Source organism: Delphinapterus leucas, chromosome 10 (assembly GCF_059928025.1).
Source record: "Delphinapterus leucas isolate spDelLeu-1000000601 "Yukka" chromosome 10, BTC_Dleu_Yukka2, whole genome shotgun sequence".
NCBI lineage: Eukaryota > Metazoa > Chordata > Mammalia > Artiodactyla > Monodontidae > Delphinapterus > Delphinapterus leucas.
Window position 1 is genome coordinate 3,810,716 of NC_143138.1, and position 20,254 is coordinate 3,830,969.

Sequence of the window (20,254 nt, forward strand, 5' to 3'; positions counted from 1 at the left end):
TAGGATCCACTCTCTTAGTAAATTACGTTGGTTTCTTATCAGATTAATTTGGAATTGTTGGTAATAAGCAAGAAGCAGTGAGATGGGTGAGGATCTACAATCAGAAGCTAGTGAGGACTTGGCCTCGGAGTTGCCCCTTCAAGCCCCAGCTCCCCACAGATATTTCCGTGGAACCTTCTCAAGAGAGCATGTGTAACATCCCTGAGGTCCAGCACCCCTGCTGCCTCAAGTTCACAGCTCTGCAGGTGGGCTGCCCATGTTCAGGTCTTGGTTATTGTGACCTTGAGCCCATTACTTAACTCTTTGAGCCTCAGTATTTTCATTTTTAAAAGGGGGGCAATAATATTTATCTCATAAGGCTGTTAAGTGAGGTGGTGTATGTTTTTAATATGTTCAGTGAGGTATGATTGTATGTGAATTATGAGATAACACAGTGACAGACATGTGAAACTCTGGTTTTGGAGGTAGTGGGGGCAGAGGGTGGCCTGAAAGCACTTACTGGCCTTTTATTCCCCGATTAAGACGACAGCCATCTCTGACAGCACCCTATATCTGAAGTTGACAGAGCTATGCAAAAGCCACAGTGAAGAGGGATGCGTGTGTGACCAGTGTCCTTTTACAGGGTGAAAAACTGTCCTCCTGCAGCGCAGAGGCTAGAGCAGCGGTTCCCGATTCTCTCTGTGCATGGCATCCCCTGGGGAGTTCTGAAAAGAGACTGATGCCCGGTGGTGCCACCAGGGATGTCGATTCTGTTGGTGAGGGGCTCCGGTACCAGCCAGCCGGAGTGAGAACCCCTGGGCCAGAGCACGGGCTCCACAGGTAATGAGGTCACGGCCTGGGCCGTCCTCTCTGCAGGTTGTACCTGGAGTCACCCTGCACGAGGATGTGCACTGGCTGATGCAGGACAGGCTGGGCGTGCCAGCCTTCCCTCAGCTGCATCCCCGCCTCTGAGGACATATTCCCAGCAGATGGTCTGCTGGCCGGGGTGTGGGTACCAGAGGGGACTAACAGCCCCGTCACATTCCTCTTTTACCCCTAACACTAAGTATGTAGGAACTGTCCCATTAGATTTTCTCTCAGTCAGTGGAAGTATAGCTTTTGAAAATGGGGGACCAAAAGCTAAAGGAACCGCCCAAGTCACCAAAACTAGTAAGTGACAGAGCTGGGATGTCCCAGCTGAGCGGTCACCCCATAGGCTTCATCTGACGATGCAGGAGGTCACCGTGCCTGGCACGTGGTGAACCCTAACTCAACGGTAACCACTGTTAGGTTGTTCGTCTGATGAACTTTTTTTAAAAAGCTCACAAAACAGGGCTTCCCTGGTGGCGCAGTGGTTGAGAGTCTGCCTGCTGATGCAGGGGACACGGGTTCGTGCCCCGGTCCGGGAAGATCCCACATGCCGCGGAGCGGCTAGGCCCATGAGCCATGGCCGCTGAGCCTGCGCGTCCGGAGCCTGTGCTCCGGAACGGGAGAGGCCACAGCAGTGAGAGGCCTGCGTACCGCAAAAAAAAAAAAAGCTCACAAAACAAAAAGAAAGGGATGATTAATCATATCTTACCTTCTATGGTGTTTTGTAATTTATAAGGGCTTTTAATATATATTATCCCATTTAATCTTCGTAACAGTTCGGTGATGCCTCCTGTCGCACAGAGGCATCTAGGAGCCTGGAGCGCCTAGTGCCTCAGCTCACACGGGGCAGGGGCTCCTGGGAGACGTGGGGAAGGTGGAGCGGCCGTCGTGCATTCTCCACATTCAGGGGCCCTCACAAGGGGCCCTGGTGGGGAATCCACCTCGCCTGGGCGACGCGGCCTGTCTGATCCCACTGTGAGGATGGTTGTGTGAACGTGAGAACCTTATGTCGTGTACAGGTAACCAGCACATGTGGTGGTTTGGGGAGAAGAGAAGGAATCCCAAAAGTTGCCTTCGTGGCTGAGCCAGTGTGTGGAAATATCCTGTTCACTTTGCGTAAGGGAAATTCATCATTAACGAGCTTGGAATGGTACCTCTTGAGTGACGATTTTGCTTGCTGGTAGCCTCAGCGATCTTGCATAAAGTTTATTGGATGGAACTCCGAAAAGCTTGTTTTTCCAACTCTGAATAGTTCAAATTTTAAACTGGCAGGAAACCCAGGGTCACTTCAAGTGACAGGAGTTGTGATTTGAGTGGAGGTGAGACACACGGCTCGGGTAACCAGTGGGGTGGAACACTTGGGTTGCACTTGGTCCTTGTAGTTTAAATTTTGGGGAGACCCAATCTGAAGAGGAGGGGCTGGTCCCCCTGCCTCACTTGGTTAAACCCAGCACCTCTCCAGTGGACTTGCCCCTCGTGGCGTCCCGAGGACAGTTTTGATGGGACGACAGTGTGGGGTGCTCAGTGCTTTCTTCTGCAGACGTGGAAACTTGGTCCCGGAGAGCTGGCAGTGCATCCACCAGAGAGAAGCAGACTGGAGCTCTGTGGGCGTCCTATGGCAGCTTCTTCCCCAGAAATTACTCACTGCCCATCTCTCTCTCCTTGTCAGGTTTGGCCTTTGACCAGACAGACGGCCCAAAACTTCTTAGTATGCACTCCATGTTTTCTTACTTTAATGAGCTTCTCTTACTGAGACTTTTACTTACTGGATGGAAAGTGTGACTTCCTCTGGGGACGGGAGGGTAATCTGGTGACCCCATTCAGGCTTTGAGCCATATTTACACAGAGGCTATGTCAGCCCCTCTGCTCCAGGGCAGGGACCGCTTTTCACAGCCGCCTTCCCTCGGGACTGTGAGCTCTTTGGTGGCAGGGACGGGGTCTGATTAGCCAGAGTGGGTGGCTGATGAACACTGGCCGTCTTGTTCCCGGGCTCCAATTCAGTGCACCTTCTTCTGCCAGCTGCCACCTGAGTAGGGCATGGCGGCCTCTCCATCAGAGCCCCGTGTTCACCTTCCATTTACCTTGAACTGAGGCATTGATCACACCTGGCCTCTGTGAACTGTGTGGTAAACTTTGTTGGACTCATGTGGATTTGGTGCAAAAGAAAATAACGCTTCACATTTCTCCCTAACGGGAGGAAGTTGAACTCACTGGTTTTGTTACTGAAATAGAATCTAATATTAACAGGTGGAATTTTATTTTAAATAGAGAAAAAACAATTTAAAAAATATGAATGCATAAACTGTGGCCATTGTTTTCCTCTGTGACATAATTCCTCTGGGTAAATGAGTAAACACTGATACCATTTTTTTCTTTAATTTTCTCATTATCTAAAATTTGGAAAATAATGTTTACTTAGGAAGTATAATAATACAATGGATACCCAAGAAGCTACCGCCCAACTATGATCACCAGCGCTTTGCATCTCGAGGGCTTTCCTCTACCCCATCCCATCCCCCTGCTTCCACTCCTTGCCTGGGACAGCTGCCATGTTTTGTCTTAAAAATTTAGGTGGTCACAGTTAGCTTTCTGTTCCATATCCATTTCTACCCTATGACTGAGAGTTGATATGAGACTATTTTCTGGAAAAACCAAGTCAGTAGATGTTTTCAGAAGTAATTTGCCCAATGCACCTCCCCTGGGCCCTTCTGTCACCAGACAGGATGGAGAGCAAAGCTTTAGACACAGACACAGGGTGGGGTCTGCCCCACCCACCTGCCCCCAGGGGCTGATTCTTTGGCATTAAGGGGTCAGGAAGAAATACGAACACCTGTAGTATCAAGGGATCTGGTTTAAGAGGAGCAGCAGACAGGGGTGTGAGGGGGGAGGACGGGGGAGCAAGGTCAGATCCAGGGGAGCTGCTCTGTAAAAGGCCTAGGGTTTGATGTTTACTCCAGGTTTCAACCAGCTGCTGGGAATCAGCTGTCTTAAGTTCTCCAGGTTAATTTTTTTTCTTTTTTTTTTGCGGTACGTGGGCCTCTCACTGTTGGGGCCTCCCCCGTTGCGGAGCACAGGCTCCGGACACGCAGGCTCAGCGGCCATGGCTCACGGGCCCAGCCGCTCCACGGCATGTGGGATCTTCCCGGACCAGGGCACGAACCCGTGTCCCCTGCATCGGCAGGCGGACTCCCAACCACTGCGCCACCAGGGAAGCCCCCGGGTTACTTTTTGTCGTTTTCCTCTGAACACTGGTAGTAGTCAGAAGGCCAGCTCTGCATGAACCTCGGCAAGTCCAAGTTCCCGGCCCTCACAGCACATCCAGTCCCTGTAAGAATGGGAACCTGCAGGGTGGAGATGACATAAGAGAAACAGGAACCAGGCGCAGCTCAACGAGGCCCTGCTCAGAGCACATACCATTTTCAGGTCAAATTTGGGGCTGGCGGTTAACAGACCTAGTTTCCCATTATGTATTTTTTTCATCTAGAGCCTCCATTCACTTACCGAAGGCATATGGGAGGAAAATATCCATCTCCCAGTAAACATGGTTACCTGGGAAAATGTATAATCGTCAAAGTATATGTGACCTCACTTCAAATACAGTGACGGTGTAAGGCTGTGAAGATACAGACAAGAAATTTAGTGGAAGATTTAAATGACTGTGCAAAACTTCAGCAAGTAGTTTACCTCTGAACGGAGAACGAGAATTCAGAAGTATTGCTGGCTCTGAAAAGGCTCAATCTTTTAACCTGAGAAAAGTGAATTTAAGAAGTGATGTCTTTGACAAGTTCTGAAGATGAGATAGAGACTAAATGGGAGATAGAAGTTTTCTATTCTAGAGACCCTTCTTTCTTCCACGGTTACATTTACTTATTCATTTATCATTTTCCTAACAATTTCATTGAGCTGTAATTCACGTACTGTACAATTCACCCAATTAAATTGTGCAGTTCACTCGTCAGTACATTCACTATGTGCGACCATCTCCACAATCAACTTTAGAAAGTTTATATCACCCCTAAAAGATAGTCTTTAATTTGTAGCATTTGTCTTCTGTGTCAGCCCTCTGCCAGTGCTCTGGGGTGGTGATCTGGGCTGCAGGACCTTCCCCCCTGCAATTATTTAACCAGAGGCGCAGACCAAATTTTACTTGAACAAAGGTTTCTGAGGCTTACTTTTTCCATTGTTTCTTAAGTTGAAGACCGTTATGTTCAGGCAGCGCCCTGAAACCTTGCTCTACGTCCCTTACGTCCTAAAGAGAATGTGGGCCGCGTGCAGTGATGGAGTTCTCCCACCTGCCTACCCAGAGTGGCAGAAGCCATCCTTGTTTTTCTCATGTGTGGCAGCATGATTTGTTTTAAATAAATAACTCTTGAGCTTGAAAGTTAATTTGAGAGGACTCAAATCCTGTTTCTGCTCTTGAGTAGGTCAGTATGTATTTGGGGGCCATGGTACAGAAACATGGAAAGTTAATCCAATCCAAGGTCGCTGAAGGGGTTGTTCCACGCGATTTCCTTATGGAAATTCTTCGTTTCCTGTGAATCTTCAAATAGAACTGACATTCTGTCAAAAGATAAGAACAAATATGGGAAACTCCCTTAAAGTCTGGAAGAATGCTTAGAGTTAGAACTTGGTGGGTCTCATGTGGTTTCTTGGTGAAGTAACAGAACAAAAGTTTCCTGAGTTTGAGCTGGGCCTCCCTCCGACCAGTGCCGTGTGCTCTTGGCGCTCAGTGAAACTAAGTAAGAATCAAAACAAACTGTTGGAACAGAGTGAGAAAATCTGTAAACATCAAGGCAGCATGAGTTAGAACAACCTGTATTGGTTAAGTACCAAACCTGGCAGCCAAATTCAAGAAGCAGTTTTTTATTACAAAATAAGTAGATGGAATTAAAGTAAGGGCTGTAAGGAAAGTAATTGGTAGTGCATAGTATTTTTATAGGAAAAACTGATTTTTAAGTTCATTGAGATAAGAACACAAGCACATAGATGGTAAACAGACTGGAAGTGCTTATGAATCAAGATAATTAATCAAAAAGATAAATGAGTCATTTGCCAAGGAAATGTCATGGAAGGCACCAGAGGGGTACATGTTAGATTTGGTCTTATTTACACAGTTTTTAATTGCGCTGGATAGACTTCTTCTGGAAACAGTACTAGAAGCTGAGCTGTTTCCCCTGAGCCCCTTGGGTTTTTGTTTGGGTTTTTTTTGCGATACGCGGACCTCTCACTGTTGTGGCCTCTCCCGTTGCGGAGCACAGGCTCCGGACGCGCAGGCTCAGCGGCCATGGCTCACGGGCCCAGCCGCATCGCGGCATGTGGGATCCTCCCAGACCGTGGACACGGTGGGAACAGTAAGAGTGAACGTGTCACAGGAGCGTGCTGTGTGTTAGTGGGACGACCCACGGAAAGTGCCAGTGAGTCCCTGGCCCACCGCACCCACGGGTGGCAGCTGCCAGTAACATAATCACCATAAAAACCAAGGCGCCGGTGTGTGGTCTCAGAGGAGAAGCGTAGCCCGGAGCGGCTGCAGAGTCAGCCTTTGGCCACACTTAGCTGTGGCTAAAAGCTGAGTGGAAGCCACCTTGGTGTTTCCAGAACTCTGTGGAGAGCCTGACAGCACAAATACATAAAGATTAAAACCCGAAAATCAATCAGGTAAGAGAAATGGAAGACAGATCGAGAAGCCCCACAATATGGAGAATCGCGGTCCTAGAAGAAGAGGACAGAGAAGTCGTGGCTGGAATTTTCCAACTTGGATGAGTACATGAACCCTCTGAGTGGAAGCACACGCTGAGTCCCGGGCAGAATACCCCAAGATAAATGCAGGCCCGACCTCATCAGAGCTGCCAGGATAAAGGTGAAGCCCTTCCACGCTGCCAGGGAGAAATGACAGATTCCCTGCGCAGAAGCAGCTCCGACCGACAGCAGACTTGTCGTCATTGCTAACGGGTACAGAGAAGTATTTTCCAAGCGCTGAGGGGAGACAACGGTAAACCTACAATTTTGTGCTTTGCCGGATGATTCACGAGTGGGGATTTCAGCCGTGTCGGTTCTGAGAGTTTGCTTCCCACATGCTTTCACTGGAAAAAGAAAACAAACAAAAAACGATGAAAAGATATTCACGTGCAAGAAGAGAAGTGAGAGAGAGGACGTTTCAGGAGCTGTGAAAGGCCTGCGGTTCGACCCTGCTTGCAAGTTCGCAAGGAACCAGTCACCATTACTTTAAACTTGTTCCCACTTGTTAGCTTGAACTAGGTTTGCAGTACAATGGTCTGGGTTTTTCTCCTTGGTTTTTATGTATTTACCGTAACATATACCATGTATTTTTTAACGTCTTGTACTCTGGCTGACTGCACTATCACGTTGACCGCTGTTCTCGGGTTCCTGACACCAGTGCCCAGTCGGGTCCCTCCTCCCGTGTCTGTCATCGAAGAGGCGATTTCATGCTAATTCTTGGCAACCCCTGCCTCTTATCGAATACCCCTGAATCTCCACGTTCCTTAAGTGGAAAAGGAAAAGCGCTGTGTAACCACCCAACTGCCACCATCTCGCAATGTTACATTAACCCGCGTATTATTTATCACAGCATCTTGACTCCAAGAAAACAGGGTGTTTTTCAGGAGCTGTGGTACTTTGTCAGGAGCACCTGGGTGGTAGCTTTATTATGTTCGTTTGAAATGTGTGTTCTGAACCGATGCTTTTGACAACTTTATTGATATTTCAAGTTGAATAATCATTTATGTTTGAGTACTTGGCTCTTCAGAGGTTTTGCCGTTTAAAAAGTTTTATATTTTTCTAATCAGTGATTCACCAGGGGGTTTATGGTGATACCAGGCTTGGTGTAAGTCAATTTATAAACTTGTTCTCCTAACAGATTGGAAGATATTTCCTTAGTTGTATGGATTTCATAGTTATGTAATGAAACGTTTAATGAAACATTTTTTATTGTGGCGGTAACTTACGTCACAGCTATCTTATATATATGTGTGTGTTTGTAATATATAAATATGTATTTGTGATGTACATGTTTAAGCCATGTAAACAAATGTGGTAACTTCTAAAAATATATGTATCTAATATAATGAACTAGTTAGTGAGCCCCAATAAACTGGAAAAAATGGGATAAAATGGGGGAATGGCTACCTTTGTGTCTATCACATCCTTAGAAGCATAATTTGAAAAATAACCCCCTATATAATTAATAATTAGAAGTACTCCCTTAATAATTAGAAATACTAACAAATAATGACATTACTAATTGAAATATCAATTTTGACAAGCCCTTACTTATTTCTCTATAAAAACGGCTTCCTGAAAGTATCACAGAAGTTAATGAATTGCTTGTTAATTAAATGTGGACTTTTCTCCTCTAGTATTCAAATGGAAAAAAACTGAAATATGATATATTCAAATTGCTTTATACTAAATTGAACATTAATGGCAATGTGAGTATAATATATGGTAGTGTTACACATGAGAGTGATAAGAATCTATAATATTCATAATGGAATTTGCTAATTTTGAATATTGACTTATCTTTTAAGTTCATTTTGTTCCTGAAAATTCAAGTGCTGAAATAATGTCTTGCCAGCATTTTCTAACTAGCCCACGTGAAACTTGCCATGAAAAACTTAAACGTTGTCATCCAACTAACTAACCAACCTCTTTTTTTCTTCTCTCATTTTGTTAGCCTCTCAGCAAATACCCTGCTGTGATCAACGACATCTCATTCTGGTTACCTCGCGAGAACTACACAGAGAACGATTTCTATGACTTAGTCCGAACAATTGGTGGAGACCTGGTGGAAAAAGTTGATCTTATAGACAAGTTTGAACATCCAAAGTAAGTAAGAAACTTTCTGAGTTTATCCTTTTTTATTTACATGTGGCAAATGGCATGTGGAAGTATGTTATAAAATTTTGCTGCAACCTAGTGCATAAGATACAAAGGTATTCGGAATTTATAGTTAACATTCAGCATATCAGTACTTTCTGAAAATCTTTCTAAAATACATTTTTAATCTTTCCTGCCTTAGTAGACAAAGGATATGAAACAGAAGGTTTTAAATAATCTTGGAGCTTTTTGGTATTGTTTTGGGAAGTGATCTCTTACCATATCACATTCCAAGTACCAAGGAAATGAGGCAGAAAGAGCAGTTTGTGGAGAAAAAGCTGTTTTGTTAGTCTCTCACTGAATATTTATTAAGCACTTAGCACACGCCAAGACCTGTATTATGTCCTGGGAGTTAAATGTGAATCTAGAAGTGTGCTCAAGGACTCGGGGAAACGATACCCCATGAGCAAGATATCCCATGAGCTCTTGCGTGTTTCTCTGTTTATACCTAGATGACAGCTTGGCTGGATATAAAATCCTTGGCTCACCCATTTTTTGGTGAGGGTCTTGTAAGTGTTGCTCAGTTGTCTTCTCAAGTTTAACTTGATTTAAAGAAATCTGAGGCCGGGCTTGATTGTTTTCCTCTTCTTCCTAAAAGATTCTTTATCTTTAAAGTTTAATAGCAGGACCCCTCTCAGTGTTGACCTGCCCTCCCTGGGGTGTAAATCCTTGCCTCTCTCTAATCAGATTTGGCTCCACCTGGGTCTTAGGGAATTTTTCTTGAATCATGTCTGTAAGGATCTCTTTCTTCTCACCCCTCCCTTGGGGGTCCAGACATGTGTGCCCCGCCCCTCTTTATCTGACTCCTCTGCCTGCTGCTGTTTTCTCTCTAACGTTTTAAAACTCTCTCCCGCCACTTCCTTTTGGGTGCTTCCCCATCGTTACCCTCTCTGCCCACCTCCCCACGCTGGGTCTTCTGTGGTCTCTTCTTGCCCACACTCCATTTCCATCTTCAGTTCCTTTGTTTCCCCTCCTTTTCTGAGGTCTTCAAGCTCGCGTTTCAATTCTCCCTGTTTTCTTCCTGTCTCTGACCGGGGTCATTTCTGCTTTGTGATTTTTCCTTCTTAAACAAATTGCTTCGTTTGGTTTTTAAAATTCACTGCAAAATGTTTGGCCAGAAGTTTCATGTGCTCCAAAGGCAACATTTTTCTGTGACTTCCCCGTCAGTAAGTTTTCTGCCATTTTTATCTTTTTTCCATATTTTGGCTGATGCGTCAGTGGAGTGCGTGTGGTTGCCTTTTTGTCACTCATATTTGAATGCATTGGATTTTCGGAACCAGCTCTTCGCACACGGTTCAGGGCTGAGGTGGGCCTGGCGTGGTGGGAGGGGCTGAGGCCGTCACTCAGGACTGCTGTTTTCGCAACTGTAAGGCGTTTTTTTCCCTCCACCGCCAAGAACCAACCTCTCTTTAAATATGGCTCATCCATCTCTTAGGTTCTTCGTGGAGTTCTGCCTCCTGCCCCAAATCTGCACTTGTTACACACAGATTTACCTTTGTTTACCCGTTTTGACCCTTGTTGGTGATGTAGACTTTGCACTTTAAGCTGGAGCCCTGGGCTCTGAAGAAGCATTCGTGCTGGTGCTTTCTGAGCTCTGCCCATCTGTCCCTTCTCTCCACTTCCTCCCATTTGGCTTCTACTTGGCTTCAGCTGCTTTGGCAGATTTTAAACATGTTTTGGAGCTTGCAGATGATACCTGTCTGCTAACTTTACAGAAAATAGACTCCGTGGGGTAGCCCGGGGCCCGGCTCAGTGGAGAGCCTGCCCAGCGCCTGAGCTGTCTTACTACGGGGCTAGGATGGCAGTAAGGTTCCTGTGGCAGAGATTCCTAGTTCTCTCTCAACATCCCACCCCCCGTTATAAAAATATATGACTTTGATTTTTATCTAACCAACCTAGCCAACTAAAAGTCTACACTGCTGAGCTTCCTCTACAGCAAAGTGTATCTATGTAGCTGAGTTTAGCCAGTGATTTATAAGTAGAAGATTTTAGTGGCATTTCCAGAAGTTTCCTTAAAAACTGGGTTGAGGCTGTCCTTTACCTTTCTTCTACCTGGATGTGGATGTAATGGCTGGTACCTTGGCAGCCATTCTGGACCATGGTGTGACCTTGGCAGTGGAAGCTGTGTGGGGGGAACAACAGCACAGAAGTTGCCTGGGTCTCTGACACTGGGGAGTCGATTCAGTCTTAGACTTTCACAAGAGAGAGAAGTATCTTGTTTAAGCCACTATTTTTCAGATCTTCGTTACGGACAACCAAAGGTAAACCTTGCTCTTACAGCCCTGAGGAAAAGGACATACTTGAGGAAGACAATACATTATTTAGTAATGGTGGCCCACTGCGTACTGACTCTCAGGAAATATCTAGGGCAGGGGGTGGCAGACCTTTTCTGTTGAAGGCCAGATGGTAAATACAAGGGGCACGCCATAAACAAATTTACCCACTGATTCTTGAGTGCCTGTGTTATAGGAAACATTGGCTTCACTGGGGGCACAAGGCAAGATCCCAGTTCTTACGGAGCCAGATAACGTAGGAGAAATGAACTTAGCAACAAAAAGCATGAGGTACAATAAGTTTGGTTAAACCTTATCAAGACCTGCCTGCTCTCTTGCACGTAATTGAGGCTCAGTAACTTTCATCGACTTGAAATGAGAGGCCCGTATCTAGGGCTGTGGATTCAGAGGGAAGGGGCCATCGGTCTGGGGAGAGTTACCCAGGAGCCAGGATAGCGGGCCCTGTGTGTCTGTCTCCTCTCTGACACCTTGTGAATGACACGTCCCCAGTCCTGATTGTGAGTCAGCGCTCTTTAGTGGAAACGTTCAATTTCTGTAAAAACAACTCTGGGTTGTTAGGCTGTTTTGCTGCCAGGACAGAGTCCCTCATGGTGGCCTCTTCAGGACAGAGGGGATTTATTCAGGATACACCTGAGTCAGGGCTGGAAAGCTACTCAGAACCGAGGCAGGTCTGAGACCAGAGACCTTCTGCATCTGGGCCCCTGGCTCTGTCCCTGTCCTCGCCCCTCCTGGCCAGTGTCTGCGTCCTCCGTCCCCTCCGCCACCCCCCAGCCCAAGTTACACGCACATTCACGCCTCCGCCCCTTGCTGCCTTGGCCAAAGTCTTTTCTGGCCCATCCCCTCCACTGTCCCAGTACCAATTCCGGGAGGAAGCAGCCTAATTAACTGAGCAAAGCGTCATCCCCCTTGCTGGGCAGAGCCCTTTGCACCAGGCTGTTCCTGAGATCTGGGCAGGCTGCGGAGAAGCCGTCATCCCCCTTGCTGGGCAGAGCCCTTTGCACCAGGCTGTTCCCGAGGTCTGGGCAGGCTGCGGAGAAGCCGTCATCCCCCTTGCTGGGCAGAGCCCTTTGCACCAGGCTGTTCCTGAGGTCTGGGCAGGCTGCGGAGAAGCCGTCATCCCCCTTGCTGGGCAGAGCCCTTTGCACCAGGCTGTTCCTGGAGGTCTGGGCAGGCTGCGGAGAAGCCACTGTTGGTTCCAGAGCCCGTTGTTGGTCTAGTCAGGGGCCACCATAAACCGCCCGGCCCCGCTTTCTGGACACGAAGCCAGAGGCCGATCATCTTCAGCCAGAAGGGTTCACTGGACAGTTTTCAGGACAAACACGGGAGCACTGCCTTCCTTCTCCCCGTGTGGGACTCGGTACCGCTCCTGCCTGCTGGCTCAGTCATGTCTTTTACTCTTCACTTGCTCTTAAACTTCTCCAGGCTGTTCCACTTGAGGGACACACCTTGGGGGCTGAGGACACAGTAACTCCCTCCACCCTCCCTCAGGGTTTATATTATTGGAAGGAGGCTCACATCCTGATGCTTGGTGGATACTTAATAATCCTCCTTCATTCCTTGAAAGAGCTTTTATTAGATGACTAGGAATGGCTTATGGCACTGGAAGGGGAGGCGGCGTAGTCTGAGGAAAGAGCTCAGGTTTCAGAGTCAGAAGCCTTGATCCCTGACCCCTCACATCCTAGATGTCTGGGACTGGGGCTTCCTGAGCCTCAGAGTCCCCACCTGCCAACTTAAGATGAGCACGAATATCGTCTTTAAGTGGTAGCCGCAGACACAAGATGAGCCTATCTATGTGAATGCTTTGAAAATCGCACAGAGTTCTAAAACAATTGCTAGGTGTTTGAGTATAAATCAGTGACTTTCACGGTCAACCTGTGTTGTTTTTTTAAAATAAGGAGTGACCTCAGTAGAGCGAGTCAGCTGGGGTTTGGCAGTCAATACAGATCATGGGGAAGCTCTGATACTAGAGGGAAGAGAATGAGACTTCACATAATGCTGTCATCTGAAACGGTGCCTGGTCTTCCTGCAACTTGAGGAGTAAATTTTTAAGCAGAACAAAATAAAAATACTTTGTGCAGTGGCACAGACGCCGGCCAGCAGGGCTCTATAGTCCACAGGACCATTCTCTGGGTTGTATGTTGGGAAAATGCTACGGGCAGTGGCAGGTGGACTGACGTCTCTGGTCTGCATCTCTGGTCTTGTTTCTTTAGACAGAGCCGAGTAAGTGCACTTATTGGAACTAAAAGATTGGCCAGCAATGAGAAGCCAGCTCCAGTGAATCTTGGGAGAGCTCGTCAGAAATGGCGTCCCCCTTGAAATTGACAACATGCGGTACCAAGGAGACGGCATTAGAACTCTCCTGTCTCCTTGCTCTTCCTTCATCGTTATTGCAAGGCTGGTGGCATGAGTATCAGAACTTCTGTTGTTGTGGTTCCGACAGCCCGGAAGGCAGTTCTAAGAAGACTATTTTTGGCCTGATATATCTTTTTCCCGATCCCGTCCCTACCCTCCTTCCCCAGGCCTTCTTTTTAAAGCAGCCCACGAGGTGTGCGCTTTATTGTGATCACAGAGCAGCCGTGCTGGCCACCAGCATGAGACGCGTTAAAACACAATTAGTTCAGTCCCCAAACTCCCTGTTCGGCCTTGTCCCCCGGGACCTCGCCATTTGCGGAAGGGTTCTTCGGGATCACCCGCAGGCTGCCCGGGTCCCAGAGGAGCAGGTCTGCACAGAGGAGGGAGGGAGCAAAGCACCTGCTTGATGCTGGTGAGGCTGGGCCAGAGGCCAGGCGCCCGGTGAACGCGTCCTCAGTGACCTGCTGTGTCACTGCACACCTCTGTGGAAACTAACCCGGAAGCCACTCTTTCCTCTTGAGCTTGCAGTGAGCAGTTTTCGGGGGGGTCCTCTGGCTGTGTCTCCGCGTGGCATCCTGTGTACCTTTTTGTAGCGTGGAGACTGCACGCCCTCTTTCCAAGATGCCAGGTGAGAGCACCTCGCGCCCCTTGACGGTGGCCTGTCCGCCCTCACAGTGCTGATCAGAGTGAAGCAAGTGAGGACAAGCCCCGAGGGCAGCACGCGGGATGGGAAGTCTCCGATCTGCTGGCAGAAGTGGGATAGGGGGCCCACCATCTGGGGCAATTATGAGAAAGGCTTTCAATCATTTTGGGTCTTCAGAGTTTTTAACCCAGTTCGCAGGGTCACTTCTTTCCACGGGCTGCCACCCAAATGTATGCCCGGAGACAGCCATGGGAGTCAGCCCTCCCCCGCCCTCCCTCACCGTCTGTCCCCGTGTCTGTCACCTCATTCTTCACGGCCCACGGAGGCTTGGCCCCGAATGTACTGCAGCCCTCAGAGTTAGTCGTGTTGTCCTGGCGACCAAGAGACGCATGAACCCAAATACAGCCTGACGCTGTGCGAGCTCAGAATTGTACCTAGTGCCCCCACACAGTTATCCTCATTAGAGATTTGGGGGCCGAGTCTCTACAGGTGGGCCTGCATTTGTAAGGATGTCTCAGGGGCACACAGGTGAGGCCTGTGTGGGAGAGTCTTCAAAACTTCAGATCTCTGAGCGGCGGAGGTGCCCTGGTGGACCTGGGCCTCACCTGGCTGGTGTCCTGAGTGAGAATCGAGCCTTTTCTGCCACCAGCGCCTCTGGGCGGGGGCAGCACACAGTCCGGGGCCGCGACTCCCACTGCAGGCGGGGGCGGCACCATGCAGCCGCCCCAGTGTCTCCTGGGCGACTTATTTTCCTTAACTTGGTCAAGCTGAGGCTCAAGCAGCAGCCAGGAGGTGTACCAAAGAAGGCAGGGGGCGGCCACGTGTGGGATGAGGGGTCCCTCCAGGGGGAAGGACCAGCGATGCGCACTGGTGGGCCCAGTGGTACCCACCGTCTAGGGTGTCTGTCTTAGGGACTTGGTAGAGGGCCGAGCAGTCAGTAGCACGGGGAGGTGTGAGGCGGGGCAGACAGGCCGTCCCAGAGGAGCCAGGCTTCGGGGCAGCCATCCAGCCACGAGTGGAGTGGAGCCTGGCTCAGGCTGTCTCGGAGGGCCGTGGGGGCCACTTTCTGGGGTGCGAGCCCCGGGCGTTGCGGCACGGCCACCAGCAGGGCCGCCTGGATGGTCTGCTGGGAGCTGCTGGCCCAGGGCTGCAGCTGGTGTCCGCATCAGAGTTGGGATCGGGGCCTGAGTCCGAACGAGGCAGAATCTGAGACCCGGTGCTGGGGGGACATGGGGAGCGGTGCAGTTAGAAACCCGAGGAGAGCAGCAGGTCCTTACAGGCGCGTCCCCCTGTGCTTGTTTTGTTTCGTTTTAATAGCCCGTAGCTTCACTGTGGCCTGTTTATTCAAGTGTAGTTAGGGGCCAGGGAGGGTGTTTTCATTGTGGGAATTTGATCGGGGTCTAGTGAGGAAAGAGCAAGGTAGAATGTTCCGTGAGATTTACACGAGGAGAGAAGGGCGCCTCAAGGCAACGTGGTACCAGGAGGGCATCCCCGTCTCAGTGGGGCCGCTCGTGACGGTGAGAGGACGGGTCAGACGCCGAAGACGTGAACGAAGGAACCTCTGTTCCGATGTCACGGTGGTCACCACCCACCTGCTCACAGGGGTCTCCGTCTCCAGCAGAGCCCCCTCAGGGTCTTCTGGAAGCCCCAGAGGGCGTGTCGTGTGTGTTCACCAACAACCCTACTCCACTGAACACGGCGACGGCTCTCATCAGGTCCCCAGGGTTTCCGGCCGGGCGTTGCCGGTCCTGCTGCTTCCCCAGCAGGCACACTGTTGAACTTCAGAGCCCCGTGGTGTCCTGTGTGTTCCAGGCTTGTACACAGCGGAGTCAGGTCATGCTTGTCACCTCTGCCTGAGCCACATCTTCCCACCTGCCTCGCAGGGCCCCTCCCGCACGTCCTCCCCTCGGCTTCTCCCTTCAGGTAACACATCAGACAAAGGCTGGGGATTCCAGGTTGGACCTGGCGAAGTCTCGTTTACACTAACATCTTTTCCACGCGAGCGCTGTTCGGAAACGAGGACAAAATCAGCAAAATGCCAGTTGCCTTAATGACTATTCTGTAAGATGTCTCACGTGTGTCCTATTTCTCAGAGGAGACAGAACCTCACAAAGTGTTTGGGTCTGTGTTTGACAGGTGTGGCTACTTTTCTTAGCCTTCACTTGCTCCTGAAAGAGACAGTAGTAGTAAGATGAGGAGAGAGGAAACTAGGAATGAAAATTAAGCAGGTGAAATATTTGTACAAGAGATGGCAGCCGTGGTCTAGACATTTACACAAAATTTTACTGGAATAAATAATCACTGAGCCCAGCTTTCATTAAATATGGTAATTTCTCCTAGATCATCCGTCCAGTCATGCACCCGGTATGCGGTTTTTGAAATTCTGTGGTGATGGTAGAATGAGTATTTCTAACACATTCTTCTGTTTTAGCAGTTGCCATATTGCATTGCATTTATCCACTTTTCCACCCTTGCACTGTGAATTAGTGTCAAGCACTGGGTCTTGAACTTTCTACTATCTTTGGGTTTTAGAACATAGTAACCACACTCACTTAAAAGATCTTGGTGAATGAATGATGAAGAAAAAGAAAGAAAATTCATACATTAGGTCATATTTTCTCAGGATATAACAGACATCCCTTTCCATGTAGACCAAAAAGACACCCCAGTTGGTAACATTTTCTGGTCGAGTGACCGGAATTCTTTCCTATCAGTTATGATGGTTTCTTACAGGAGAGAAAAGTGGGGTGAGGACTGATACGTAGGAACAGGAATTAGGTTTCAATAAGTTGGGTTCTGAGTAAACGGCTGGTTTAAAAATAGTGCAGTTTGGGCCAAATGTTCAGATAGAGAAAAGGAAGGAAAGAAAAGGGGGAAAAGGTGTTTTTAAGAAGGTTGGTCGTATCCTATATAAAATATATTTTAAAGCTCTGAGCTCCCAGGATCAGGAAACTGGGGGTGTTGGAAGTATGCAAATTATCCATGGTTACCTAGAAAACCCTTTTCTCATTGGAAGAGGGGAGATCACAAGGCAGGATAGAAATTCAGGGAATCAAATTGTAATGTGTTTATATGTATGTTTGTTTGCCACAAGATGATGAGCGAGGAAAATTTCTGAAGGAAGGTAACATGAAAGGGAGAAAAAAGCTGTCTGCACAGGGAAGGCAGAGAAGCTTTCGATCTCCTGAAAGTGGAGTTTCCAAACCAGTATGCACCGAAGCTGTCCTGTCCAGAGTCACAGGAGTAGTGGACCCTGGCATCCTTTTCTGGAAGCAGCTTCTGCCCCCAGCGTATGCAGCCTTGATAGGGCAGCTTCCACGCTGGTCCAGTAGGTCTCTGCCCCTTGGCCCAGTTGACTGGTCCAGGGGTGAGCACCTAACAAAGCTGGGCAAATGGGCCTCTTCTCGGTCTTGTTTGGGTGGAAAACCAAAGAGAGCTTTTAAGCTGTAAGTGGTCTTCCTGGGAGCCATCTCTGGCCGTGTTTCCCAAGGTGCGCAGAGAGAGAGGGAAGGAAGTGGCAGAGTAGAGATGGGAGGTGGAGGGAAGATGCTGGCGAGGTGGAGTCCCTCGTCCCACCGTGTGCTGGGGCCCAGCTGCACTGGCCCTTCCCACAGTCCTTCCTCAGACTCCATAAGCCAGCGCAACTCCCCTGTCCCTTAAGCTCTTGGGACGTGGGCTTCCATTCCTGGAGACCAAATGAGTTCCAGTCACTTTGGGCCCTGGAAGAGGGCAAGAAGGCAGAGGAAACAGGCTGAAGCCATCAGCCTCCTTGTCAGAGAACTTAGAGCAGCACAGAGATGAGCTGCAGCTGGCCTCGGTCTCCAAACGTCTCTATTCGGTATGAGTTTTAAATGGTTCTTTTCCTCTGAGCTGGAGTGGCTAAAAATTAATGTTCTCTTGGTGTGACGCGCTCGTTCCAGGGGACATGCGTTGCACACTTACCCTGGGGGAGGCACCGTGCTATCTGTGATACTCATCGCCCGGAAATACCAAATCGATTTTTAGAAATGAGCTCCTGTCCTCAAGGCGCTCACAGTCTGAAAGGAGGTCCGTGCAGATAGATATTTGCAGTCAGTGTGCAGTCAGAGGCCTTGGATGAGCGATGCACCACCGTGATTTCAAAGAAGTGCAGCGCCTTACTTTGCCTTAAATGCTCAAGAAACTTTCACAGATCATGGTTCATCTGAATCTTGAAGGCAAACAGGACTTAGATATGGAAGGGGCCAAGGCCGAGAGGACAGCTTGCGCAAAGACAGGAAGACGGAGATGGGAGAGGAGTTCAGAGTGGCTGGCGTGCAGGCACACGGGGGTGAGGATGAACCGAGAGTTTGTAAGGGGTCAGATCATAAAGGCCTTGAATTCCCTTATAAAAACGTGGACTTATCTGGTCGAGCTCGTGGGGAGTCACTGAGCTGGTCCAGCTACTTGCAGTTCACAAAGGATTATCTGCCTTTCCTGTGGCCACCGTGTTGGCCAGGGGTGAGGTGGGTCCTAGGAAAAGATGTAGAAGCACACGTGTGCAGTCTGAGTGAGAGAAGATGCGTTCTCGCTGAGACGGTGGCAGGAGCCTTGTGGGAAGAAGCTGGCTGGTGGGGGAGATATTTAGGAGTTAGGATCCCCGGGAAAGGTGGGCTGTTGCAGGGAGAGAGCACGGGCCCAGAAGGAAATACAGCTCCCAGGACCTGGACCCGTGTGACTAGGAGGATGGAGGTTGATGATGCCATAGGGAGCAGGTGGGGGGAGCAGTCTTTCAGGGAGATTATTTGGTGCCTTTGAGCTTCTTGGCTTGAGGTGGGGCACACAGGAAAGTTGACCTAAGAGCCCCCGAGGGGGGGCCAGTATTAGAATACATACTCGGGAGTTGGAGCATTGGGCGTGACTGGGACCCCAGAAAGTTCTAGAACAGGAGAAGAGGTGGATGAGAAGAGAGCCCCAGGGAAGGCTTAGGGGATGGGAGAGAGGGAGAGAGAGCGAGGGAGGGGCTCAGCAGGGTGACCCAGGACCTCCAGGTGGAGAAGCAGCAGCTGGGGGTGGAGAAGCAGCGGCTGGGGGCGGAGCGCGGTGATGGGGTCCAGCCAGCGGGCACCAAGGCCATACGGATCGGCCTTTAGAAAGTTCAGTTCCAGAAAATACTTTGGATAATCACACTTCTTCCCCTTTCCTCCCGTCGTGGCTTCACTTATATTTATTCCACAAATGTTAGTAATTAGAGAATGCTTGATTTCATGGATATACACCGAGGGTTGATGTATTACAGAGCAAACAAGGTGTCCCAACTCTGCCGCCTAGACCTGCCTCTTCAGAGCTGTGTGTCCGGCAGTTTTCACTTGGAGTGATGCTGTAGGGAAGTTTCACTTTTCTGTCCCTTACCTGTTCCTGTTTTCCCTCCCTGTATGGTTCATTTAAAGGATGGACTAGGACAGCTGTAGGGCCTCGTCCAGGCCCTCTGAAAAGCAGGATGTGGTGATTAGAGACCGGCTCCGCACACAGGGGTGGCCCGCTTAATACAAGCCTCATTAGATTCATTCATGGGGTGTAGCCGATGTATCTACTCAGGAAAGGATGTGGCCTGAAAATTAGGACCTAAACATGAATAGGATTTAGGATTTAAACGATACTTTGGTCAGCATTTCTTAAAATGGCACATGGAGGAAACACTCCTTAATATCACATATACTTCCCGTTGGTTTTGTGTGGCAGGGGTCTGTTCACCCGCTGGGGGGGGGCTTGCAGTCCTCCTGGGGGACAGAAGTGCAGTACAGTCCAACGCAGGCGCAGTTCTAGAGGTCAGACCTGACCTGCACTCACCTCTCAGCCCAAAAACAGCCTTCCCAAAATGAGAGGAAGCAAGCAAGGAAAGCAGAGTGAGGAACATATTGCGAGGAAAACAGAGACTTGATTATATTTAGAATGTTATTTTTCTGACCTAGATTAAATCAATGGATACCTATACATTGCACTTCTCCGTTTCAGGATTCCTCCTGCAAGAGAACCGATTTAAATATGAATCCCAAATAATGTTATCTCGTGTCTGATGCAGGAATATACCTGGCAATATTAAGCAGATCAAACTCCTGAGAAGCCTGGTCTGATTAGAAGCTATTCTTGGCATTGTTTAAGTAAAGGAGATCAATAGAGATATTCAAGATGGAAAAGTCCTAATAGTTAGTAGGAAACCAAAATTCAAGGTCTCTCCAACCTTCAAAGCAGAGCAAGTGTTTCT

General features: G+C 48.8%; 1 protein-coding gene across 9 annotated transcripts in view; it reads left to right on the forward strand.

Annotated features, from left to right (window-relative positions):
* FARS2 (phenylalanyl-tRNA synthetase 2, mitochondrial) overlaps window positions 1–20,254 on the forward strand; it is a 395,257-nt gene that overhangs the window by 245,340 nt on the left and 129,663 nt on the right. For 8 of the 9 annotated variants that reach the window (XM_089918251.1, XM_089918244.1, XM_089918248.1 and 5 more), the window contains one exon: window positions 8,540–8,691. In XM_089918251.1, coding sequence (XP_089774377.1) covers window positions 8,540–8,691 — 152 coding nt within the window. Of the gene's footprint in view, window positions 1–622; window positions 820–8,539; window positions 8,692–20,254 lie in introns of those variants that run through there. The other variant, XM_089918245.1, reaches the window with a different exon arrangement.